Genomic DNA, 27,182 nt, shown 5'->3' with positions numbered 1-27,182 from the left:
CTTTGTCCTCCTGTCTGTCCCTTCCTCATCCTCCTGTTTCCAGCCTTCAATCTACCTTCGGTTGCTGGAGAATCCCAGTTCTGTTTCTCAGCAGACCAGTTTCCTCTCTTCTAATTCATATTTTGATCAGAGCAGCCAAAGTCGTTCTCCATCGCCCTCACACTTTCAGGTCCCTGTAAGTGTTCCTGGTTCTGAACTTTGTCACACAGAACACACCCCAAACACAGAAGTCTCCCCAAACCATCCTACCTGTGTGTCTGATCTGTCCGCTTCGGACTCTGATCCGTCATATGATGCATCTGAGCAGAAGGTGAATTTAATCCTACCTTTAAATACACATTACCGTGTATGCACTATCTCACTCTATTTCTTCCTGCTTTGATTACCTCCTACTTTCTCCGTAGACTAAAAATCAGAGGTTGTCGACTAGAGAATTTACACGCAGGAGTATAAAAGAGAGAGCTGTCCTCCTGTCTACCATGTTTCATGGGTCCAACAAACTACCTGCTCCTCTATCTGTTTCACAGGTTCTGTATCAGATCAGATGCTGGTATTAAAATGATCCATAAAAGCATGACTTCTTTGCCCATTTCAGCATCTTTAGGCTCTCTAAAATTAGATGACTGTGGAGGAGAATGTTAACATCAACAATAAATGTAGTAATATGCAAATATCAAAATAAATAACTGCTTTGGCAGAAATATGCATCAAAAGCGGGGAAATAAGGAAATCTGTAAAACTACACAATCCAGACAACAAGTTAATTTTAATACCCTTACTCCTCCACAAAGTTCAAGATGTACTTAAGGTAGAGATTTACCTTACAGAATCATCATTTCAAAGTTTTCCCCAAATAATTAGAATTTTTTTTTTTTCCAAAATCCTGTAAGGGTAGCAATGGACTGAAAGTGTTGATAGTTACATTACATTACATTAAACAAGTTATTGATGTTCTCCTTGGTCTGTAACATCCATGTTTCTTTGCCTCTGTAGGTGGAGTCATCTACCTCCTCCTCTCCTTCCACACCATCTCCTCCTCCTCTGTCTCTATCTAAAAGCTCCACCATGTTCCCTGTGGTCCACCCTGTTCCCGATCCCGTCTCTCAGACCTGTTTCTCTTCTGAACCTAAAGTGACCTCTTCTCTTCTGTCCTGCTCTGAATCTGAAACTACTGAGCAAAACTCTTCTTCTCATCCTGATACATTCACATCCAGCAACAAAACATGTTCTTCTGTCTCTTCGTCTTGCATTGGTAAAACTCAGAATGTCTTCACTAATCTCGAAGGGAGAAAAAATGTGGAAAATGAGCAACAGAGGGTTTGTGGATCTAGTTTAAAACTAGCTGAGAAGGATCCCACTAAGGTAACAGGTTTCTTGGTTATTTTATATAAATACTTTTGTTTCCTGAATATTTATTAGATAATTTTTTATTTTATATTCAATAATTTTTACTTAAAAATATTTGAAAACACAATTTAATTCAAAATTTTAAACCACTTTAATTCTAGTTTTTTGAATCTCCACACTTTATATATATATATATATATATATATATATATATATATATATATATATATATATATATATATATATATATATATATATATATATATATATATATATATATATATATATATATATATATATATATATATATATATATTATATATAGGTAGTTTACCAACATTTATGATCATGTAGTATACAATGCCTTACTGATGTTTTACTGTGTGGTGTTCATTTAGTGCACTGCAGCCAGTGATGGTGAACGCACCAGAAGAAGTAATCCAAAATCAATTGTTCGCTCTGAGAGCTGTCCCTCTGGAGCTCCTAGTTACAATAAAGAGGTGCAAGTACTAAACCTAAGTCCAAACACAATTCAACAGCACATCACTATAACCTTTGATAAATTCTGTTTTTTCCACTCCCATTTGTCTTTTCTTTCTTCTTTGTATAAATATTAGCGAGTAGTTGGAAAGGTATCATCAACAATAGATGCTAAAGCTCAGAAACTGGCCGTCCTTTATGAGACAGACCACAGGCCCAATGCCCCACCGGTAAGATGCATGTAAATGGTTAAAAAACTAATCCAGGCTGGATACTAATGTGATTTGTGAAAATTTGATGTGCTAACAAATATTTCTCAACCTTAGTTTTCTAACTAGGGAATTTAAAAGCTAGGAATACATTCCACTTGCATTAGTGTGAACATGGTTTTAGATGTGTACACATTCTAAACAAAAGCAAGCATTTATTGCAAATGTTTACTTCCATACCTTAAAGCCCGAATTTTTTTATTTTTATTTTTTTTCCCTCCAGGGGGTCTTTTGTGGGCTCTAGTGTCCCTTATTCGAAAGTCGGCTGACAGGAAGGGGGGAACTAGAGGGGGGAAGACAGTTAATCTCCATATTGCTAAGAACTCGAGAAGCTGCAAATGTCTGAAGATGAGAATGGTTCAATTCTACCCTGGAGTCTGGTTTAACTAGATATCCAACATTCATGTAATTTTTTTTTCTATTTAATTGTGACTTTTCATACCCTTTCATTCTGGTTGTGTGTGTGTTTGTCAAATACAGTCTTCTGACACTAAACCTTCCTTTCAACATGTCTCCATGTATTCATAGAATTGCAAAATACTTCCGACCTAAAAAGTAAAGACCAAATTATCACTAATTTTAGAATTTATAGTGACCTGTTTCTGCCTTTGTGTTTGTGTTTTGTTTTTGTTTTTTTATCAGCTGTTGGTGTGCTGTGCTTCTTTTCTCAATTAGTACTGATGCATATTTTACCTTTTTTGACTAATTGATTTCCTTCAAAGTTCTTTGCCCCCCATATAGCACTTGTTTTTGACATTTGATATGATTCAGTGTTTTTAAATATTCATTTTCATTTTTTATAGGTTCCCGGAGAAAAACACCAAGCAACTTCTCAGTAGAGCATTTTTCTTATTACTTCACCTTTGTCTGGTCTTTTGCCCTCAGTGTGTGGTGCGTAAAGATTTCCCTCCTGGACTCGGTGGCAGCGACATCTGCCACTTCTGCTCCAAACGGGTATACGTGATGGAGAGGCTCAGCGCTGAAGGCTACTTCTTCCATCGCGAGTGCTTCCGCTGTGACGTCTGTAACTGCACCCTCCGTCTGGGTGGACACACATTTGATTCACAGGAGAGTACGTCTGAGTCATCATAGCTGATTCCTATATCAAAATAAGGAGTATTTGTAAAAAACAAAAAAAAAAACACACAATACAGACTTTTTTTTATAAAAATGTTTATTATTTGTTTTGTTATTTTGTTACAGGAAAGTTTTATTGCAAGATTCACTATTCCCAGCGTCAATACAACACCAGCTGGGGCAGGTTCAGAAGAACAACGGTAAGATAGCTTTTCAAGTAACTTTAACTTCACGCTTTTACGGCTATTTAAGAGCAGAAAATAAGGTATTGGTACTATAAAATATAGAACAATATCAATTAAGTGAAAAATTCTTAAGAAGATCAAACAAAACAATTACAATTCTTATTAAATAGATTTGCAAAGTTGCTAAAGACCTTTCCACTAAATTTATTTCACAAACATAACTGGAAATTGAGAAGTAAAAAATAAAAACAAATTTACTACTTTTAGTAAAGGCATGTGCACAAATTATTTTTAATTTTTTTGCATTTTTATCTGGATTTTTACAGGAAAACCTAAGCCACCTGAAACCCTCGTCTATGGACAGCGGGATCTGTTCAGCCACAGGCGCCGTCCAACCCACAGGTACCCTGGTTTCCTTGATTAAGCGCGGTCTGAGCTGGCCGAGGCGTGCTGGTCGGGCTGTGTGTGTGTTGCCTCAACAGCTGTTGGGAAGCGTGTGTGAGTCAATTACAGCTGTGGGATCCCACGTCAGGAGCTACTCACAGGATTATATATTCTTGTTTGAGCTGCTGAGCCTTGGCTGTCCTCTGCTCTGCATGATGCATGAGATGTTGGGACAAATCTACCAGGAGCCCCAACTGGCTCAGCAGCAAATCTTCAACCAACGGCTTGCCTAGGAGAGAAACTAATGATGTACTTATATGTGGCTAATAGGTGGATATTTACCTCTTTGCAGCCTAATCAGTTGTGGTTCATTTAAGTCAAAGCTCCAGTTATCACCTTCACTTTCTACATTTAAAATTTCCTCAGTTATTTAGACTTTTTGTAAACTGTATTTATCTCAAAAACCTACTTTATTCAGACCCACCGCTTAAGTTTAGTGGATAATAAATGTGGCTTTAGTTTCGAGCAGTCAGTATCTTACCCGCAGTAGACAGCAACAGTTGCAGCTTGAATTAATTGGAAATTTAAGATTCTTGCTAACTTCTAGAGAGAATGGAAAAAGTCTGAAAGTCTCTAAACTTTCCTATTAGTCTGAGCAAATTCTCTTATTTACTTTTATGATTTAAAATTGTATTACAAATTGAAATACACTGGGGCTTTCTCTACAAAATAAATGTGGTGCCACAAATCACTGGGTCTGCTGACCATGGTGTGGATCAACTTTATTTGTTCCACCCGTGAAGTTTCGAAACAATAATTGAAGGCAAATATGAAAATGAAAATACTCCTTTTGGGTATATAACCCTAACCCTTACACCCTTTTTGGGTCATCAAACACTTCAGCAATTTTTATAGACTAAGTTACTAAGTATAGAAACATGAACAATGATGAGATGAAAAGCATTGAGCATAGAGCTTGAAAATTGAATGTTAATTTTGGATAGGGGATATTTAATCTTTCCTTAAAAAAAAAAAAAGTAGCTAGCTTATTAACTGATGTTAGCTTAAGGCTGGCTAGCTTAGTAGCAAATTTATATTTTTCATCAATCCCCAAAACTGAGGAAGTTTGGACTGTTGACTTCTGTGCTAAGACACTAATTACTTGAGACCCATCCAGGTGCTTCAAAACTTCTACTAAAAACTCTGGACATAGTTGGTGCTTCAACTCTTTTGCGAGCTAGCTTAGCTATTCTAGAACCTGCTAGCCGCATGTCAAACAAAAACTCCTTTGGCCTGAGTTTTCTCCCCTGCTTAATTAATATCTGATTTGCGGGCATGCTCCAGGAAACTTTCACTCCACAGTGTGACTCCATAAGTCTTGGGTGATGTGGATCCAGGATGTGGATTCATCTAATTTTGTTGTTTAGTCAGGGTTTATAGTTGCCTAAAATTTTCGTTTTCCTGAATTACAAGATTGTAACCTGGAACATGTCCTAATTCTTACCAAGAAAATTCTGTAAAGAGTGTGGTTTCTGTTATGATTTTGATTTTATGGCAGTGATGTGAGAGAACTTGTTGTTTCAGTTGTCTGCTTTCTAACACTGCCCACCAGAGTTGTGCAATGGAAATGCCAAAACAGTATTTTATTTTTTTTCATTATCAAATGTGAAAGGATTTTAAGTCATCAAAAGCTCTAGTATTTACACATTGTGCTATAAAGATACATTTCACACTTTTTAAGATTAAAGGCTCATTATTTATGGTAGGCTGTTTAGAACAATTGTTTTTTAGAATTTTACAAATGTATTAGCATCAACATGGTACTTTTTATTATTTTTTTATTGTGAACATTTAATTTGTGATTTTTTTTTACTTTCTTTTTGAAGTAATTCTTTTTTTCTTAAATTAATAAATATTCATTTCCAGTTATACTTCAGATAATAATAAGAATTATTGCAAACCAAAACAATGAGCCTTATCTTTAAGACGGATGTTCTCATGTAGCTAAAAAGCCTATTTACAAAGTCTATTTTGTAATTATTTTGTTAAGTGATATCCTTTTTTAAGTGATGCACTGTAACTGATGGTTACTTTTATGTTTGGTTTATTGTTGTATATGTTTTATTGTCCTAAATCTTACAGTATTATTGATGTTTTTCTCAAAACCTTTGCACACTTTGTTTCCCTTTTTCCTTCTTTTTCCACATCTAATTTATTTTCCAATCCAAAATTTGTCTTCCAGCTTCTGTTTCACTTCATTTTGTTCAGTCTGTTTCAACTTTCCAATGCTGCACATTGTGATTGGCTGATTCCTGCCAGCAGTGAAGGTGACGATTGGCCAGATTTGGTCATAAGATCTTGTTGTACTGCTTTTGCATTGGCTGCCTTTTGTAGTTCCATCTGATTTTTTTTTCCCAACTAACCAAGATAACTAATCACAAACCAGCATGAACCGCACCTGGCATGTTGAAGACTATAAATCATATTTGTAGCATTGTGCACTGTTGACTAGAACACCAAACCTAATACTGTGCCTGTGTTGAATTGCCACAATCACTTAGCTGCTAGATAAACTACTTGATGCCATTTCCTACAGTATTTTGTTGATCTAAATATATTATCGATGAATCGGAAGCATGTGATCACACGTGCAGAAAATCAGTCAAACACAAATAATCAGACTTTACTTATTTTATTCTTTTTAGCGCTAAAAAGAAAGAGACGCTTACCCTCACAGGCTAATTTGTTGTGATGTGAATACACCGGGACTAAACAGCATCTGATCAAAAACGGACGATCCATTCTTTATATCTAAGACACGCCTTACGGGTCGTCTGATGAACTACGTCAGCTAAGGAATGTTATGATATCATGGTGTCAGCTTAAGTTTCACTTCTACTGAAAGCCTTTTGTTTGAAAGTGAAACATGCAAGGTCAAGTTCTTTTCCTCCAAAAGCTCTCTGCGCATAAATGAAACATACTATGTGTGAAATACAGCTGTATGTGCATGAGTACACGTGCAACCCTGGATAAGCGTCTCAACAACTCCCCCTTTTGGTCTCTAAGAGACCACAAATAGAACATCGAACAGCTTGGGGAGCATCACACATCCTGAGGAAACACTGCCCACTGTTCGGAAAACTCCCCGGGCCCACTACGATGTTTGTTGTTGTCATTTCATTTCATTCTTATGGGGTAAAAATCGAACAGAGCGCCCCCTGGCCCTGGGCGGCGGGTAGAAACCACAGTGTTCCTCTTACAGGCTAACAAAGAACATTCAACAAAAAATAAATAAAAAATAAATAAATATTATTTAAAAAATTTATGAATAAATGGTAATTGAAATGTAAAATGAATAAAATGTTATTTAATACCTGAAAAGAAATGCAAAATGAAGAAAAGAATAAAACATTAGATTTTATTTAAAAATAAATGTAAAATGAGAAATGAATAAACATTAGTGAAAATTTTGATTTATTAAACCAAAAGTCACGAAGATAAACCTTAAAATGAATAATTGTTAGATGATGCTTAAAAATTTTAAACGTAAACAAAGAAATTTTCAGATCCCTTTTTTTAGATGAAAACCATGTGCAATGCACAGAATAAGAGACAAGCACATTTGAAATATGCAAATCAATGTTATAAGCAAAAATTCAGTAGAAGTACAATGTAATTATTCTATAAAAATCATTAAAATTCAGTAGTATTGAGTTGTAATGCAATCTACAAAGTTTAATCAAGACAATGTCTTCTAGCAAACCCTATCAATATCAAACCAGTTTAAATTGCACAATAAACTGAAATTAATGAGTTAATGAGTACATTCAAAAATAAACTTGAACGAACAATAAAATGTAAATAGAATACAATGTGAGGTTAATACTGTGAATGCCGGTAAACTATAAATTGAATAATGCAAAATGAATAAAATGTTAGTCAATATGCAAGCTTCAATAAGCCAAAACTTAATGAAAATAGGATAAATGATTAAATGTTAGATATAATACTGACAAATAAAATCCTAAATAAAGTATTGTTAAGATCCCTTTTAGTACTCGAGCGGTGAAATCTTTAAGTTCAAAATGTGAAAGTAGTTAGTGGTCATAAAGAGATGCAAACTTACCAACTGAAAAGAAATATGTTTAGTGAACAAAATGAAAACACATTTTAAACTTGGCAATCAATGTTTTAGATAAAAATTCAGTCTTAACACAATGTAATGATACTGGCCAAATCGTAAGAAGTCAACAGGATTAATTTGTTTTAATGAGATCTACAAACTTAATTCAAAATTGTGTTGTCTAGTATCTGTTGATGTCAACCAGTTTCTACGTGTGTCCAGATGCCTCATTTTCATCCAGGCACACCGAGAAAGGATTGGACTTTTTACATTTAAAATCTGGAAAGTTGCAGCTCCACAGTTGCGCTGCACTTGACCTGTGAAAAGATGCTGTGATTCAGAGGTTGTTGTTCACCTACCATGATGACACAGGCTCTAAGTCTCACCATAGCACAGACACCTGTCACACCAGTCTATATTCTCTCAATTAGTTTATTACCCCTGCATAAATAAAATATCCCATCTCTAGCCTATTAAGTGCCCTGGGAATTTGATGTTACACCAACTTTCAGGGATCCGGCCCACACTGCGGTTACCTGTTGTAAAATTGAAACAGACATAGTTATCTTTAACTGGAATAGCGGCACCATCCGGGCTCCGCTGTTGATTACTGGAAATAAAGCTGTTAAAGTGTCACATCTAGAGGGCTGTTGAAACTTAGTCAAATTAAACATGCAGTTAAAAACCCCAAATGTCAGATGGAATCAAAGAAGCAGGTTCAGTACATTCTGGGTCGTCCAGCTGTGCAGGCCACACAGTTAGACATTTGATATTATTGAGCTGTTGCAGTTAATCAGTCTAACAACAAGTTGGTTCCTGTGTAATGTATCGACCCAATTTAATTTTGTTTGTGCACAAACCTTAGCCAATTTTGTTTTAAATTTTGATTCATTCATTCTGCTTTGCCTTGGGAGGTAATGATTGATTAGACATTTTATGATGATTTCACTATCTTCTGCTGTTGCTGGCCACGCTTCAGGCCATCCTGTGAAAGCATCAACACAAATCAGCAAATATTTTTGTCTTGCAACGGGTTTATCATGTCAGTAGAATTTAACACCATCTCTTTTCCTGGACAAAGAGATGGTGTCCATCTCTTTGGACACCGAACAATTTTTCACAAAATGTTTCACCATGTGGATCATTTGAGGTGCCACCACTCTTTAAGATTGTGCATCATCTGTTTCGTCCCAACATGTCCAACCCCGTGAGCTTCTTGAAGCAGCTCTTCTATTTTCCCAGGAGGCAGAATTAACCTGCCATCTGGGCCCCTCCAGCACCCATTTGTTTCACGTTTTTCTCTTCAGGTGACGCCCCCTTTTGACATCTCACCACCTCTTCCAGGCTCTTAACCCTTGTGTGTTGTTTCTGAAACAACAACCATCTGTAAAGAACTGTCTCACCTCTGGTCCCAGCAGAGGAGCTGCTTGAAGTTCTGGTGTTACCTTGTCTGTCTTTGCCACCAGGTCTGCACACACGTGTGGTTCTCCTTCTGAAAAACAGTCTGCCATATTTATGTCTTGGTGTGTGAATGAAATGTTTGGAGCTTTCAGGACTTTGGAAAGTGTTTGTTGTCTCAACGCTGTCATGGTGAAACTCAGTGAATGTCCCATGACTATGTGTTCAGTTTTTGTATCGGGTATCCCAGCTGCCTGTTGCGTACAAGGGTGATGCCCTTTTCCTCCCCCTTTTTCTGAAACAAAACAGTCAGTTTTGTTACAGAAATATCCTCAAAGAACTGAGGTGGCTTTAACGCAGGTCTCCATAGTTGGTGCAGCAAGCAAAAGGTCTAGTGGGCAGTCCTGCAAAATATCTTGCAAAACCTGATTAAACTAAAATCAATTCTATTATGAGGGAATAGTCCGTCTTAAAAATATTTATATGTATTGCATATCAGATGTTAATTTATTTTAACTAAAGTCTTTAATTCTAGTAATGATAATAATTTTCTGCTCACAGTTAATGGAAATATGACATATTAAATTTGAATATCTTACCAAACAATATAAAGAAAACCATTTAATTAAGAAATGTAGGTATGCTGGGAAATATGTTTGAAGATTGTTACTTTTACAAACCAAGGAGCCTCATCAGAATGTCTAAGGTCACTGATTTATGGAAAATTGCAGTACATTTTCCTTTAAGATTTATTATGTGATCAGACCCTGAATGACAGATATTACATGTGTAAAGAGTACGGGAGGAAAACAAACCTAGTGCTGCTGTGGCAATCGAATCTGTGGCTGCCAGGGAACGTTTCATCGTCACGCCCAATTTTTTCACTTGGTGCTCAGGGTGCAAACAGAGAGAAATGTGAGACATTTAATACCATTCTGATTGTTTTTTGTTTTTTTTTTTTGCGAAAGAGACAACAGCAGCTACACCAACAGGGGCTACATAAATGTCCGAGACTTTTACCTGCCAGGTTGTTTCCTTCAAAGTGGAAAGGAAAGGTTCCTGGTACCATTCAGAGACGTCTCTGTCGCAGAACAGGGCCACGCATGGCGGATCCGGAGGAGGAACACAGAAGCGCAGACACAGGAGCCAGGGCTTCCAGGCCATGAACGTTGACATTAGGCTGCTGTAGGGTAAATTTGTTAAAAGTTCTCAATAGATGTCAGCAAACTCAGACACCACTGGCTGGATCAGATACTGTCCTTCTGTTTGGAAATTTCCACAACGAAGGGAGGTGCCATCAGGAAATGCAACAATTAGTCCATCAGCCGAGCACATGATTGTTGCTGCCATCTTTATCAGCAAAGCTCGCTCAAGCAAATTCATGGGAGTCGTAGGAAAACTTACAAAAGAATGTTTCATATTCTGATTACCCAAAATGAAGGTCAGAGGCATCGTGAATAGCAGACTCTGTTCAGTCCCTGAGAACCCTGTTAAAGACACAGTTCTTGATGTCAGAGAAAAAGGAGGAGCAGAGTTCAGAGTGGAATGTGTGGCTCCGGTGTCAACCAGGAAGTCTGTGTGTTTTCCTTCCACTGTTGCAGACAACATGGGGTCTGCTGTACCCACATTGTCTCTGGGGTCCTCAGCAGTGTGTCAGTAGATGTTCTGTGTGGCCTCAGTATTCCCCTGAAAGCAATGTCCAGGAATCACATAAGGATTGTTGGGGATCATACCTGGCAGTCTTTGGTATGTTCACACAGTGTTTGGCCCAGTGTCCAAAATGTCCGCACTGGTAGCACGTCAAGTTCCTTTGGTCCTTGGCCTCGTGCTCCGTGACCTTGCCCCATGGCCCTCATCCACATCCAGCCAAACGCCATCCCCGTCCACGAGGAAACGCTCTGTATCTGTTTGAGGATATAAAAAAGAAAAAGCAGGAGGAGGAACCAGTTCCCCCCCCAGTATGATTAGAGTTTTGCCAGTAATTTGGAATTTTACCCTGTGTAGATTTATTTTGAGAAGATGCTGCTGCAACCAACACATGTTCTTGTTTACTTTTATTTAATTAATGTAATTTTGTTTTGCTTCCTGCAATTGGAGTTTCAGCGTCAGAGTGTCTAAGCCCTTAAGACAGTTTTTTTATTATTATTATTTTATTCGTCCTGCGCCTTTAAGAGGTGATGAAGCAAGTGTCTTTTCCATCTCACATGTTCACACCCTGCAAGATCTTGAGTGTGTTTTATAGACTGCATAACATATCCAGGGACGCCTTTTAAAACTGCTTCTTTAAGCATTTCAATTAAGTTTGTGTATGGACCTTTAAGATTAACTGTAGTTTGTCTGAGCCAGGTTTCTAGATATAATATTTAGCTGGGACCAAACCATGGGATTTGGGGAGGATGGGGTTTGATCTAATACAGTCCAATTCGGGGTTCTATTCCCAGTGTGGACTCCTGAAGTTTTGTGGGGTAGCAGTTCCCCCTTGACTGTCAAAGTTCCTTCTGTGATATTAATTATTACGGGATATATCCCCTTAGAGCACGTGTCAAACTGAAGGCCCGTGGGCCAAATCCAGCCCGCTGTGGGTTTGTGCGGCCCTCCAGATTCTAAACTAAACACTAAGTGTGCTTAAATATTATGTCATCAATCAAATTAATGCAGTTCTATCCGTTTACTGCCAAATTATATCAATCAGTCGCTCCAGTTTCTTTTAGAATTATCAGGGAAATTCACCAAAATCAACAAATCCCTGCACTTTTCTGAGCAAATAATTGGGAGTTTTTGCAGTTTTAATAAAAAAATGTGAAACTTCCTTACTTGAACTAAACAGCTGCCTCAAACCTAATTGATGTCCCATTATATGACCTGTACAGCGAGTAATAAAAAGTCAAATTTACCGTTATAAATAAGTGCAAATATTTCCAAATTACTACCACAAACACTTTTTATTGCAAAAAATCACAAAAATTCAATGATATTTAAGAAATGCGTGATATTTTAACAGTTTGTGAATGGCTTTTATCAATACATTCTGGTACAACTGGCCCTTTAAGAGCAGTCATGTTCTTGATTTTGCCCAAAACGAAAATAGTCAAGTCTGTATTTTTATGCTAGTGTGTTCAGAGCTGGTGGCAATGACCCTTTTTTTAATTTTCTTTTTATGTTATTGTCCCTGTCAGGAACCCAATAGTTTTCATTTTGCCTGAGTTCTGTCTCTGCAGTCTGCCTGTTTTGTCTTCAGCCTCTTTTAGTGAAAACTCCTGCCTCTTTCTGTTTTTATTTTTAATTGAAAAAATTTATTATCATTCAGTGTTGCCCCTTTTAATTATTCTCATTTGTGATCTTGCTATTGGAGCATTTGCCTGCATGTCAGCTAGAACAATTTTATCTATTGTTTGCTCTTTTTTATCTTAATTTAAGAGGATTCCAGTTCTATGTTATCCTGTTGCTGCTTTTGTTATTTAACATTTGATCAGCTGACCTATGTCCCTTATAGAGCCTCATCCTGTCCTGTGGTGTGCATGGCACGCTCACAAATTATTAGTTTTACCTGGCAGTTATATTGTTTGTAGGAGATGTGTCAGCAAAAAAGAAATTAATTAGAAATCTTACATGTAGATGTTGTCAAATTCATCAAAGTGGAACACTTCTGTCTGATTCCTGACAGATGACACAACCCAAAGTTCGCTCCTCTCCAGAACATTGTTTTTTTCTTGGGTTTTTACACTTTTTAAACAAAAATTACCGTCCTAAATTTAAACCAAATCTAAAATCCTCTAATTCAATATTTCTTTATGAATTTAATAATCATCAATCAATCAATCAAACCTAGTTTAAACTTTAGTCTAGAAAATGTTATTCATATTCACAATCATCAGTTTGAAGTAACCAGTTATTTAAATCAAAGTTTCCTTTAATCTTTTATTTTATAGCAGTAGACATCTTTTTATAATTATTCTTTATTAAATAATTAATAACTTCATCAGTTACTCAGTGCTTGAGTACAGTTTGTTTGTTCTCATAATCACACTAATTTTCATCAACCAAAGCAGCACAAACAGAAACATAAATATTTATCTGATTTTCAGTTAGTCACAAATTTTCAGTCTGCTTTTCTTGTTGTCCTATGCTCAAATTATCAATTTTATTGAAGCTTCATGAAATTTCCAATATTAGTTAACATATTTAATATGTTAATATTATCTTTTAGTTGTCAGGTTCCTGTTTTTAGGTAATGCGCACATTTTTATTTATTATTTATTCATTCATGTATTTATTTATTGTTATTAAAACTATCTCAGACATATGTTAGAATCCAGCAGTAACTGAACTACCTGCTGCTAGAGCACTTCACCCATTGTAATAAAATGTCAATTCATTTATAGAATGAAATTCTAAATTAACTGTTCAGTTTAAATGCAACAAATACTTTATGGTATATAAACACTTCAGTCTCAATTATTTTCAGCCCTTAAAACTGTTCAATTTAATTTCAAACTAGCATGTATTACCGGAATATTCCTTCTTTTCTTTTTTAATAAAGGAGAGAAAGTTTACAAATCATTATTAGCTTAGACTCTGATAATTTTAAGTTGGTGAAATTTAGTAGCATAAATTTTGTTAGATCTTTTGCTGAAATTTTAGTGATTGTAGATTTTCTTCTAGTTATGCTAGTTATTCCCTCTATTTGCTCACCAACCATAAACAAAGGTCCTATACCCCCTTTTAAATCAAATTTCTTCCTGTCGACCTCGTCTGCCATGCCTGGAGCAAGAATCACCTCTTCTCTCCTCCCTGCCTTTTTTTTTTTTTTTTTTTGTTATAATTTATTACTCACACACACGGCGGAGAGCCTCTGTGTCTCTGTTTTCATTTTTGTTCTTCCACTTTTATTTTGAAATTCATCATGTTCCGCCACATAAGTCATTAGTCCGTCTATTTGTTCCCCGAGAGTCACCCAAGGGCCTGTGCCCCACTTTGAGTCGTAACCCTCATCCCTGGAGTCACTATCCATTTTGCAAATTCCGAAATCACCTTATGTTTTGTTTAGTGGGCACAGCGGCACCTGCTCGTACGGCGACGAGACAACACCACAGACAAAGTCAAACCCCTTTTACTGTCCGCACGGCGGCGGGACGACACACAACTGATAAAATTAAAACCTTTTTCCCCAAATTAAAGTTCACAAACGCCAACCATGGTTTCAAAACATATTACAACATTAAACAAGCAGAGAAGCAACACATGAGAGCAAAACGTCTGCAGCTCTCACACACACAGCTGACACACACGCACTCCGCTCGGCGGCGGAGCTAACAAACAAACAGAGAAGTACACATAAAAGGATCCCCGCTTTTCAGCTCCTATTTTAGTCCTGGACGTTCTCTTTATTCTAACTCTTGTAGGTTCTTTCCACACAAAAGAACTCTTATTCTCTTTTTATTTATTCTCTTATTCTCTTTTCATTTATTCTCTTATTCTCTTTTCACTTATATTTCGTCCCAGGAACAGATCGCGATGAACTCTAAACCTTTATTCTCTTATTCTTTTTCTTTTCCTATGATGGCCAGTTATCACCACTTTTTGTGTTTCTCTAACGGGCACAGATTGGCTACGCGTTCTTTTTTGGAGCTTAGTCACTTCTCCGGGACTTAAAAACCGACAAAAACCCAGCCAAACCCTTGGTCGCGTCCGACGCACCCGCACACCTGCCAAGTGTGTGTGAGTGTCACAAGGGGGAGACGGCCACCTCTCACTAAATAAGCCAATCACCAAACTTTTTTTGTTATATTTTATTATTTTTATATTTTTATTTGATTTTGTTTTTAATTAACTTCCTATGAATATGAGAGACTTTGACTAACAAACGGAAGCACAACAAACGCCAGTACGAACGCACACACACACCGACAAATCAGCTTAATCCGTTAACCCCACAGAAATTACTACGTCTGATATTTAACTTTAGGCAGCCCCACAACAGACAGTGCAAATGCGTTCAAGGAAAAAGTTTCCTTACTAGATTTTTTGGGCCCAACGCTGTTACACTGTCCGGCCAGGCCGCAGCAGCCCAAACGGCTGGCCAAATCTGCACAACTCTGCACGTGTGTCAACATGTAACCATCCTCTACGCTACCAAGTTGTTGATCTAAATATATTATCGATGAATCGGAAGCATGTGATCACACGTGCAGAAAATCAGTCAAACACAAATAATCAGACTTTACTTATTTTATTCTTTTTAGCGCTAAAAAGAAAGAGACGCTTACCCTCACAGGCTAATTTGTTGTGATGTGAATACACCGGGACTAAACAGCATCTGATCAAAAACGGACGATCCATTCTTTATATCTAAGACACGCCTTACGGGTCGTCTGATGAACTACGTCAGCTAAGGAATGTTATGATATCATGGTGTCAGCTTAAGTTTCACTTCTACTGAAAGCCTTTTGTTTGAAAGTGAAACATGCAAGGTCAAGTTCTTTTCCTCCAAAAGCTCTCTGCGCATAAATGAAACATACTATGTGTGAAATACAGCTGTATGTGCATGAGTACACGTGCAACCCTGGATAAGCGTCTCAACAATTTCTAAATGTTTCAGCAATGTATGTAGTTGCCACTATTTTTAAATTATTATCAAATCGCATTAATAAACCAAAGCCAAATAAAATGCTGCTGTGCTATCAATGTAGTCAGTTAGTTTCATAGATACGCTTGCTACACTACTATTCCCCGTTTAAATTTAAAAAAAAGTACAAAGATTTGTGTAAAAATCTCCTTAAACGGTTTGCTCATGTTGCTCTGACATAACTTAGTTTGAGATCAGCAACACCACAAAACCTTCTTTCTGGAACTGTTATATTTACAAGAAAACCTATTCTTGACATGAGTTTATAGACAGTAATGCGCTGTTCAACTTATTGCAGAAGTCAAAATTTAATGTTCCTAAATTTCAAAATGTCATACTTTCACAAACTTGGTTTTCCTAATTTTTCTGTTGTTTTTAACACATTAAAAATATTTGACAACGCTGCATTTCCTAGTAGCAATCTGTTCTCTTTGTTGGCATCTTGACAAACTTAGATTTGTCTATTATTCTTATCTGCTCTAGATTAAACACTTAAATCAGTATTTAAATTAGTTAATAAAATAAACTGAAGGCAATCTTAATACTTTGTGTGCATCTCAAGCTCGTACAACATTCATAGGGATTCTGATTTAAGGAGCTGTTTTAGTTGTATTTCCAACTTCAGGATACAAAGATAACGCAGCATTACGCCTTTGATTTAGTACCTATCCTGGTTATAATTTAAGATTGCTTACAGCAGCATTTAAGCTCTGGGACAATTGTATCCAAAAGTTAATTCTGCTTTGGAAACACAGTATTGACTTCTCATCAGGTTTTTCACAGTTTTGGCCTTTTCATGTGACTTAATCAAAAAAGAAATGTAAGAAGTGCACTATAAAAATCAGACCATTTTCCAAAGTTGATGATGAACATGCAAACACTTTTTCAGTAATTCATTTACTGTTATGTTATCCAGAACAACCTTTCTAACGCTGATATTGTGCCATGCTTGTCCATGTCGCCTTCACCCTGACCATCTCTCCACATGTGTGTGGTCTGTCTGTGGTTCCCTCTGTTTCAGAAGGAGACCTTCCCATTCCTTCACACCTCTCCAGATCTCTCTCATGTACCTCTTAGTCTTTGGTCAGGAAATAATTAGACAGCAGCTTTTTTTTTTTTTTTTTTTTTTTCTCGTCTAACCCTGCCTGAAACCTCATGTTGGCGGTACGATTTCTATCTCACAGTTGTAACATTGCAGCCTGTCAGTCCATTTTTGTTTTGCCTATTATACACAAATTTTGTAAAATTGCTTAATTTATGATATTTAGGAGCTGTGTATATAATTATTGACAAATAAATGTATTTGATTGCAATATTCATTTGCAGTGTTATTTGTTACCCATCAGTTAAATTGCATTATTTCCAAAAGACCAAATTTTCACAATGGGGTTCATTCACACAACTTATTCTCTATACCAGCAAAATTAACACATTTGGTAAGCCGTTTAATGTAAATTCTTCTTCCAACTCTTTGAGTTGACCTAACATCACCCACACAAATCATGCTCATGATCACAGCCTTTAACAATTAACGCGTGCTTTATATATATGTTTTTTTAAGAAGACACAGATGCTTGAGCTTTGCAGCAACTTAAGTGGGTATAATTCTATCCATCTTATGATAAAGTGTTACAAAATTGAAGATTTCCTAAATGCAACAGCCTCAGAGAAAGGCAGGCCATCATGCAAAAGCTTAATTAGCATATAGAAAAAACACAGTTCAGCTATAGAGTTTGACCCCAACCAATCTGAACAGGACTGAAGTGAATCTCATCAGTATGCTTCTATCGGTTTCCTTGTGGGCTTTACTAATGGGTCTTTTCTGTCCTTTTCTCTGTCTTTTTCTCATAAATAAAAGGCAAAAAAAATCTAACCAAAATGAGAACACTCGGTAAAAACCGATTCATTAACAAAACAAGGCGTTGTTGTCTAGTATTCCTACCAGGATAATGTTTTTGCCAACATGTTTTTTATTTTTTTGCTGTGGCCGAGTGGAATCACCTCTGCAAAGATTCTGTACATTGTTGACTTCATTACTCTGTGAGTACACATGATATATACATATATATAAATGTGTGTAACTTTCTGGTGCTTGTAAATGAAATTATATCACTGTGACTCTGTAAAGTAGACTGCAGATTGTTGTTGTTTTTTGTACCACCAGTTGCTTAATAAGCTTATGTGACTTTTAGAGGAGAAGATGTTCATGTGTTATGTGGATTACATACATAGGTTGAAAGTACTTGTGAAATCTTGAAAAAATGTTGTTAAATATATTAGAGTAACCGTGAATATATGTGAGAATGCATGCCATACATGGTAAGAAGAAAGTACACCCTCTTTTAATTTTAAGGTTTTACATCAGAACATAATAAAAATGAAACTATAGGTTTGAAATATAAATTCAAGAGTACAAATCATCCAGTAAATTATAAAAAGTTTGTAATTGCCACACAGGATCAACTTGTCTGACTGCACCTTATGCACATCATCATTTTTTTGATTTGTCACAGCTTCTAGCCATGCTAGCAATTTCACTACCTCATTGATTTTGTATTAATTAATGTAATGCTCGGTTGTCAGTAATTCAATGAGATTGCCTGCTTGAGTAAATTTGTTTGGTTCTGGCAGCATAACCAACATAAAATCAAGAAAAAGATGTGAAAAATAAACAGGACAGAAGCGGTGCCTACTGTTTGAAGAGCCTAGAACCGTCACTACGTATGACACTCTTAGGTTCACTAAAAATCCTCCTCACTACTTCTAACATCGTGTCATGCTGTGAACTCTCCTAAGACGGAAGAAAAATCTTAAAATTCCACAAATTCTCAGAATTTTACTAAAATAATGTCTTTATAAGCTTTCAGAATACAGGCCCATATTGTTTTTATGTAATCCTGATGAATTCTTGAATTAACAGGGTGTACTGTCTTACTTTCACTGTAATTGTCAGTCCAGCAACAATTAATGTTTGTTTGGAGTCAGGAAAAAATTGTGCCCACACACTATAATTATTTACAGGTGAGGCAACCAGCATGCAGTCAGATCAGCTGAAAAAAGATGTAAAACAACTTCCTGAGGGTACAGAAATGGGTGTTGATGCTCTGGAGGCTTCCTGCATGGTCGGCCCTAAAAAGGGAGAAGGTGCCGCAGCCAGAAACCAGGATGGCCTTAAAGGTACAGCTATTAATGCAGTCCAACATTTAACTTTGTGAAACTGAAGAAACTGTTTAAATCCAATTTTTCTGGCCTCTCTGACGGAGAATCTTGGTTTTAATATTCCTAAGTTGTTCTGTTGAGAAAGTTTCTCAACATATCCATTTAGTGCAACGTCCCTAATCCTGTGTCTTTCTGTCATTTTGTCTGTGGGTTTTGAACTAATCAGGTGTTTCAACAAGTGTTTATTGTTATCTTCTCTGGGCTAAAAATCTTCTGACAAAACTGTCCCACGTTTCCTTAAATCTCTGTCTTACCAATTGAAGACAAAGACTTTGGCTTTAGAAAACTAACTGCTCGAGTAGAAGGCAAATGGACTTATGTTAAAGACCTTCCGTCGTTCAGATGATCTTTTTTTGGATTTTCTGAACCAACCGTGGTTCAGACAATGACGCATTATTAAAGATTGGGTCTACAGTCACAGTGAGACCTTAATTTGGGTTTTCATACTTGTATTTATTGGCTTATTGATCTGTTCTTGATAGGGGGAAGGGTGAATCCTAACATTTCCTCACGGGTCATTTGATTGCATTTGGTCTGCAGGTCACTCTAACACAAAACATAATAATCGATGGAAACGAAAGATTCGAGCAAGTGAGTGTCCCTATAAATGTTTGTATTGACTCTGCCTTACTTCTCTTTGCTTGCAAAGTTAAACAGCTTAAACCTTTGATTCCTATGATTTGTTATTAACCTCTATCTTATTTTATGTAAACCATTTGTTTTGCTTGATGTCTTTGTGGCTCATAGAAAGTATTACCTTGTTTCACTATTAACAGCTGGCTGTATTATGTGGCTTGTAAAGCTGCAGAGTCAATTAATGCTGATCTGATTTTTTTTTTTTTTTTTTCTGGTAGAACCGTAACTAACAAGCATTCCTTGAATCCAGTGTTCAGTAAAAGACCAAAAGTAATACAGATGCATTGTGCTACTAAGTGCTCATAGTTTACATGTTCTGGGAGACTTTATTTATTTATTTTTTAGTCTGGGTAGTACCCCCCCCAAATTATCCAAATTATTAAACACTAAAGATCAATCATCATATGGATCTACATAATGCCAGTTTACCGTTTTGGATTTGAATTACTCAAATCTTTTTTTCAATGATATTCCAAATTATTGTGATGATGTTTAAGCATATGATGTTTAAAAACACACTTTAGTGATTGAAGAAGAATGAACCAATAGTACTAAAAACTGTTTTGCTACATATCCAACTCTAGATGTCGCCATAGCTCAACTTTTTTTAATTTTCTTTTAGTCTCTCAGCATTAATTTGGTTAACCTTTTGTAAGCTCCTATTTTAGTTTTTTTCTTCTTCTTGTATTACTTGACTTCATTGTTTGTGCCTTTCACCATCTTCTTTCACAAATGTCACTTTGATATAAAGCACACGTGTCTGGTCACTGGGGGAGAACCACAGCACCACTCTGCTCCCAATCTTTGAGAGTTCTTGTGTGTGCACGCATGTGTATGGGAATTTTACATTATATAATTTGTTTAAAATGACTCACTGTAGAAGTAGAGCCAGAAACATCTAATTACTTGCTGAACTTTTGACAATGTTGTGTTTTTTGTTTTCTTTGTGCACAGCATTCCCTCTGATCTTCATCAAGCACTTCCGCTCAAGACCAGAAACTGTTCCTGAAGTTGATTCTGACTTTGAAGAAATCACCTCAACTGAGACACGCAGTGTGGGTAGCATTTAAATAGATCTTCATTTTTTTTTGCATCCAGGTTACTTGAATGTAGTGTGAGGGTGTGAAACAAGGCACTGGTTTTCTATGCAAAGGTTGCAATCAAAACTGCTAGTACCCTTGAGCTCATTCAAAGGACAAATTTCTTAATTAAAAAAAAAAAAACTGCTTTCTTTTCCAAAGAACGAGTTAAAACAGAAAAAAATAAATAAACTGATGACATTAATATAGCTTAATCACATGATTTGGTCTTGTCCAAGATGACAATGATGGACAGTAGGAAATCTGGTAAGACAGCTGTGTAAAAGCAGACAAACAAAACCATTTTCCTCTCAAAACATAATGTTCCCAACAGTGCTGTCCCAACTGTATTAACTGAAGATTTTTAAAGATTTTTTTAAAGGCTTATGTTGTAAAATTGTCAGTTTATGTCCCAAATTAGAGCTAAAACATAATGAAGCCTTTGGAGACCGTAATCACACAATGCAAAGAAAGTAAAGAAAAGAGCTCATTTTATCACAGCCATAGAGCGTTTGGTAAAGAGTTCTAGAAATTAAGATGCCAAGAGACGGTATTTGCTGCATCATTGTCATGTTTAAGCCCTATGGAATACCTAACAACATGCTAGGCTGTGGAAGAAATTGCTGAAAAATCATCTGGCAGTCCTTATTTTCTATTGTGCTTCTTGGCTTCCCAGAAATCCCAGAACATTTTAAAGAATGGGATGCTGTCTTTAGACAAGTTAAATTGGTTTTTCTAAAAAAAAAAAAAAAAAGAAAAGAAAAAAGATCTCAAGCAAGCATTTTAGTAAACCAAAACCTAAGAACATCCGAGAATGGTTTTTAAATCTGATTTAAAATCTTTTGTGGAATTTGAGGAAGACAATTTCAACATACGAGCCCTCAAACATCCCTGAGCTTGTGGCATTTGCACCTGAAGAATGAGAAGCAATTTCTGTTGAGGGCTATAAAATGTTTGTTTGTAAATCAGAAATATTTGTTTCAAGTAATAAAATCTAATGGATGTATTGGAAAGTACAGATGAACTGACTAGAACTATACTGCATACAGTATTTACATTTTTAATTTGATCTTTAAATGAGAAATTAAAGATCAAAATTAAGAGAGTTCAGCTGTGAGGGGAGACCAAGCAGGCAGGCTGAGGAAAGAATGTTAAGGAATAAGAAGGAAGATGATGAAATAATAAAAATAACCAAGGAAAGTTTGCTAAAATTTTATTTCACCAGGCAAAACATTAAGAACACTTTCTTTTTTACAATGTTAGCCTGAACGTTCTAAAACACTAAGCTAAAGCTTATAAGGAAATAAGAAAATATTAAAAAGGGGAAACAAAAACTTAAGCAATTCAAGATCATGATGTAAAGTGAACATAATTTAATTTTAACTAGTTTCCTTGGGGTTTTTTTTTTTTTTTTTTTTTAGAAGCCAAAACCAAAACCAAAAGCACAGACTCTCTCTGAGGAAAGTAAGAAGAGTGATGAGCCACTGGCTGCAATAAAATCAGGTTCCAGCACATCGGCTCCTAGGAGGCGGCTGGTACTATCCCAGCCTGAAAAAGAGAGGCTTCTGAATTGGGAAGAGGGTCTGAATCCAGAAGAAACTCCCATTAACAGCAACACAACAAACACTTCCCAGCATGAAGATCAGGTGAGGATTTCACAAAGTAAAGATAAAACTTGTTCCAGGATTTTAATATTTTTTCCCATATGATCCTTTAGAGATCAAGACTTAAAAATGTGAGAGAAATTAATTTCACATCATGTTGGCCACATTTTTTCTTTCCTCTGATGTTTTATCAGGTACAAGCAGAAGCAGATAAGCCTCCGTCAAACTGGAGCCAGATCGGAACAGCAAGTCGGTGCCAGACGCCAGCATCTTCTTCCTCTGCTATCCAGGTCATAGCTAATGCCTTCAGGAGGACCTTTAGTGGGAGCAGTGAACCCAGCAACTCCAAGGCTGCTGTTATAATGTTTGTATTTTTTTTTCTGACTTTATTTTGACACCTAAAAACTTTTAACCGAACATCATTTGAAATTTCTGTCCTTTCTGTCTTAATAGGAGACCCAAACGTAACATTCCACGTAAACAAAGGCCCATGTCTGAAGGAGCATCTAATTTCTGCTCACTATTCAGCCGTGAAGACTCAGGGTCATTGACAGCGGAGAGGAGAACAAGCATGTGTGGTGTCCAATGGGCTTCTGTGGGGACGGATCCGTGGGGGGAGGGGCGAGACTTGCCGTCCTTATTACAGCAGGTGTCCCTAAAAAGTCGAAGAGACTCTGAAGGGGTGCCGGACGAACTTTGTTCGCTGCCCCGTAAAAGGGTAGATTTGTTTTCATCTCTTAGGCTCAGGAAGAGGGGCCTATCGGAGAGTGAAGGGAAGGAGCAGGAAGCTCAAAAGGAAATTAGGACATTTCTCTCCAACCTGAAAAACAAAGGTGAGTCTATACTGAGCATCTGGAAAGTATCCACGGCGCTTCACAATTTCTGTATTGTTGTATTACGGCCTTACTATCGACATTTTGAGGAAAAACTTAATATTTTACACACAATTACCTCATTATGACAATACGGGAAAAAGTTTGAGATTTTTGCAAATGTATTATAAATAGAAAACCAGGAAGACACGTTTACACAAGTATTCACAGCCTTTGCTTAAAATCTTGTTAATCCATCTTCGGCAGCAATTACAGCCTAAAATCTTTTTGAATCTGACACTACAAGCTTAGCTCATCTTTAGGCAGTTTTGCCCGTTCTTTTTTGCGGTGCTCCCCAAGCTCCATCAGGTCAGATGGAGATGTCTGTGGAGCTATTTTCAGATCTCTCCAGAAAATAATAAATTTTTCTGATTTTTTTTTTTCTTTTTTTGTTCTTTTCTTACATATGTCTAGCCTCTAGTGAACAGAGTTTGGAAGAACTGTCCTCAAGTGGTGATGAAAGTGAAAACCTGACGTCCACCAAGAAGGTTTGTACAAATGGTTTTGAGATTCAGGAAGACATCCGAATCCAGTGGACTGCGTTTGAGAGCTGTTGTTGGTCATGTTCCAGCTGTCCTCAGACAGATTAAAGAAAAAGCAAGAAAAGACTGCGGCCCAGCAGGCTAAACAAGAACAACTGAAGAGGCTTCACCGAGCTCAGGTGCTCCTTTATTTCCTCCATAGAGATATTTGTGGCATTGCTTCAAAACACTCCATCTAAAGTGCGACCTTATAAAAGTGTGAATACAACTGTTATCTGTCAGACTGTAGAGCTTTTTGTGTTGGATGAGTATTTTTTTATCACAGTGTTTATTTTGATGACTGAGTTTCAGTGAGGTGAAATGTTTTCTTTTTTTTCCTTTTTTGTTGTACTTGCAGTTATTTTCTTATATTTGCACGTATATGAATTTAAATAACACTTGAAGCACCAATGTTTGCAGAAGAAAGGTAATGCACTTTTACCTTTTTTAATGGTACTGGTAATAAAAAATGGTTTGTATATGGCATTACTTGACAGTATTAAAAAAGATTAACATATTAAGTTTTTTTTTTTTTTAAACATATGAATTAGCTCTGTTAATTCACCTCTGCTAATTTGTGCACATATTTCATTTCTTCCGGCTTCTATGCTTTGCTAGTAAACAAATCATTATGTTCTCATGTCAGTTTCTTTTTCTTTCTTGTCAGTATTTTCCTGAATTCTGAAGATAGGCATAGGAATTGCTATTATAAAAAAGTACTGGTGGACATTTTATTTTCTGAAAACTAAAACCCTATTTCCATTATTTACCTACCTTGTTTCTAACCCTCATGTGTTTCTTTTTGTGCAGATAATCCAGAGACAGCTGGAGGAGGTGGAAGAGAAACAGCGCGAGCTGGAGGAAAAAGGAGTGAGAATAGAGAAGATCATCAGAGGAGAAGGTACTTACTTGTGCACAGATTCAGATCAATCCCTCCTAACTTCCTTTAGAGCCTGGAAGCTTTAAGCCATCCACCGTTAAGCAGGAATTCCAATCAAAGCTTTGCCTTTCTTCTCTGTAATTGCACCGCCTGCACAGTCCTCCTCAGACTGTTTAGAAGGAAGCCTTCTCTTGTAACGTCTGTCTGGTTAAAAGCCTCAATGTAGTTAATGGTTTTATTCACAGCGGACACCAAGACTTCATTATTGATTCATGTTTTCACAGTAGAGAGCTTTGTGCTTCAGTGGAGTTTTCAGTGAAGACGTGCCTTTTTGTGAGTGGTCAAAGTCTGATGTATTTCTCCCAGCAATGGCCTTGTGGGGATGACATAGAATCACTCACACAACTCCAAGTCTTCCCTCTTTCTTACTGTGTTTCCTCCCTTCACAGATTCCCATCAGACTGACGACCGTGACGAAGCCCAGCTCTATCAGGCCTGGTTTGAGCTCGTTCTGGAAAAGAATCGATTGGCGCGCTACGAGTCGGAACTCATGATTTTGTGAGTGGCAGCATAGAGACCTTCTGCATGTAAAAATATACTGTACAGTTAAGATTGCTTGACATTAAGGAACTACAACTCTTTTATCTTAGTGCCCAGGGTCTCGCGCTGGAAGACACACAAAGCCGGCTGCAACAAGATCTAAGACGCCGAATGTCAGTTGAAGGTAAGTCCTTCATCTGATGGTTTTATGGTCAGGCACAAGAAATACACACTTAATTTTTCTCTGCACTTATTGATGTTCTTTCAGATACAAATAAAAGCGCCTCCGAGCTGCAAAAGGAGATGGAGATCCTGGCTGAAATCATGAGGACGGTAGAGAAACGGGATATGCTAGTCTCCATTTTGGAGGAGCAGAGATTGAAGGAGAGGGCAGAGGACAAGGACCTGGAAAGCCTGGTTCTGTCCAGGGGCTACGAGTTTCACTGGGCTCAAGGGAGCGACACCTGGGGGCAGGAGAAGCTTGAATGATTACTGGTCGTTGATGATGTTGAGCCAACCGTGTGAATTTCTAGTCTGCATCTACCCTATTTTTCCGGTTTAAATCTGAATGTGGCGTAGATGCACATATTTGGACAGCTGAGGACTTTTTTTCAGCATGAGAAAGCTTAATTTCATTTGGTTTTGTTGCTGTGTTTAATTTTGAGACTAATAAGGAATAACATTCAGCTAAAAACATCTTTGCCAACGAGGTTGTTTTACATTTATCTATAAGTAGATATAGAATAAACTTCTAATAATATGGCTGCCTGGATGACTGCTTTAGGCTGCTTCCAGCCTTAATGTTGGCCTTGGTGTAAAAGGCCAACTATGAATGCATAACTTCAGTGGAGACCACAAGACTTGATACTTTACTGAGATTTTTATACTTTGCACTGTGTAAATAGTTTAAAATGAATATACTGATTTCAGAAATACCTTGTGTACTAATTACTTTTGGTCACTTTGTGTGCTGCTGTGCATCTGACTGTAATCTCTTGTGAAAACATGATCCTGTTATTTTCTTTTGTGCTTGAGCATTGTAAAAAAACAACAACAACAACAACAACAACAACAACAAAAAAACAGAATAGTATTTGCACCCTGACAATGTCACAAGAGGTATGGCTTCTCCCTAAACCTCTGAGGTAAAGTTTCAGAGTGTGAAACCGATACACTACTGGATGAAACTGTCCTGCCATCCTCTAAATCAAAGTCCACCAGCCAACTTTGCAGAAGGAGTTCATGTGTCTTAAATTTAGATATTCACCGTTTCCCCTTCTCCATCAGCAGTGAGATTTGCTGTTTTGTTCTACAGCTACTACTTTTTTGTTTGCCAATGGCTTCATCACACTCTTACAGCTTCCAGTATACATATAGGAATATGAGTGATATGTTTACACTTTTAATCCTGGAACAAGTCATGACACTGGTATTATTTCATGTTTTTTTCAAAAGATATTTGTCATGTGCTGTGAATTAAATAATTAATCTTTATTTCGGGTCTAATTAGAGTTGTGTGTCAGGGTTCTTTGTTTTGTTTTGAGTGGGTCAAATGGGTGACAATTCTTCAATAAAAACACAGTTTGAATACTGTTGAAATTACTCAGTCTTTTGGTGGCAGTAATTTTGTTGTGGGTGTGTAAAGTGGGGTGCATATTCTTGATTGTCCTTTGCGCCATTCATTTTGCAAAGAAAGTTGAACAAAAAGAGCAGAGCTGCTGCGGTTCTCCATCAACAAGTATCAGGCGAGGTGGTTTGGGCATCTGATTAGGATACCGCCTGGACAACTCCTTTTAGAAGATTTTTGGGCTCACAAAACAGACTGTATATTTTGTCTTAAACACCTTAGGTTGTCTTGAAGGATCTTTCAGAACGTCACAGAAGTGTGGAATTTCTGTTTTCTCCTGAACCTGTCATATTAGCTGGCAAGAGTATAACATTTA

At 36.9% G+C, this 27,182-nt stretch overlaps 1 protein-coding gene and 1 long non-coding RNA gene across 11 annotated transcripts in view; one reads left to right on the top strand and one right to left on the bottom strand.

The window, feature by feature from the left end:
- mical2b (microtubule associated monooxygenase, calponin and LIM domain containing 2b) overlaps nt 1-26,841 on the top strand; it is a 58,105-nt gene extending 31,264 nt beyond the window's left edge. The window contains exons 18-37 of one of the 10 annotated variants that reach the window (XM_044123670.1): nt 44-310; nt 405-527; nt 994-1,362; nt 1,746-1,847; nt 1,965-2,057; nt 2,982-3,168; nt 3,300-3,373; nt 3,685-3,760; nt 18,910-19,065; nt 19,648-19,698; nt 20,698-20,798; nt 22,244-22,468; nt 22,621-22,790; nt 22,880-23,259; nt 23,713-23,786; nt 23,870-23,959; nt 24,630-24,720; nt 25,149-25,257; nt 25,350-25,423; nt 25,508-26,841. In XM_044123670.1, coding sequence (XP_043979605.1) covers nt 44-310; nt 405-527; nt 994-1,362; nt 1,746-1,847; nt 1,965-2,057; nt 2,982-3,168; nt 3,300-3,373; nt 3,685-3,760; nt 18,910-19,065; nt 19,648-19,698; nt 20,698-20,798; nt 22,244-22,468; nt 22,621-22,790; nt 22,880-23,259; nt 23,713-23,786; nt 23,870-23,959; nt 24,630-24,720; nt 25,149-25,257; nt 25,350-25,423; nt 25,508-25,728 — 3,033 coding nt within the window. In that variant the 3' untranslated portion in view covers nt 25,729-26,841. Of the gene's footprint in view, nt 1-43; nt 311-404; nt 528-993; nt 1,363-1,745; nt 1,850-1,964; nt 2,058-2,981; nt 3,169-3,299; nt 3,374-3,684; nt 3,761-5,984; nt 6,070-16,909; nt 17,208-18,909; nt 19,066-19,647; nt 19,699-20,697; nt 20,799-22,243; nt 22,469-22,620; nt 22,791-22,879; nt 23,260-23,712; nt 23,787-23,869; nt 23,960-24,629; nt 24,721-25,148; nt 25,258-25,349; nt 25,424-25,507 lie in introns of those variants that run through there. The other 9 variants (XM_044123672.1, XM_044123671.1, XM_044123673.1 and 6 more) reach the window with 9 other exon arrangements.
- Nucleotides 3,718-13,082, bottom strand: LOC122835006. Its single transcript, XR_006371255.1, has 2 exons — nt 10,284-13,082; nt 3,718-10,154 (listed from the first exon to the last, which is right to left on the bottom strand). It is a non-coding gene; the product is annotated as an uncharacterized LOC122835006 (long non-coding RNA).
- Nucleotides 26,842-27,182: the final 341 nt, after the last annotated feature.

This window comes from Gambusia affinis, linkage group LG08, assembly GCF_019740435.1.
Source record: "Gambusia affinis linkage group LG08, SWU_Gaff_1.0, whole genome shotgun sequence".
NCBI lineage: Eukaryota > Metazoa > Chordata > Actinopteri > Cyprinodontiformes > Poeciliidae > Gambusia > Gambusia affinis.
This window is presented reverse-complemented; position numbering and strand designations above follow the sequence as displayed.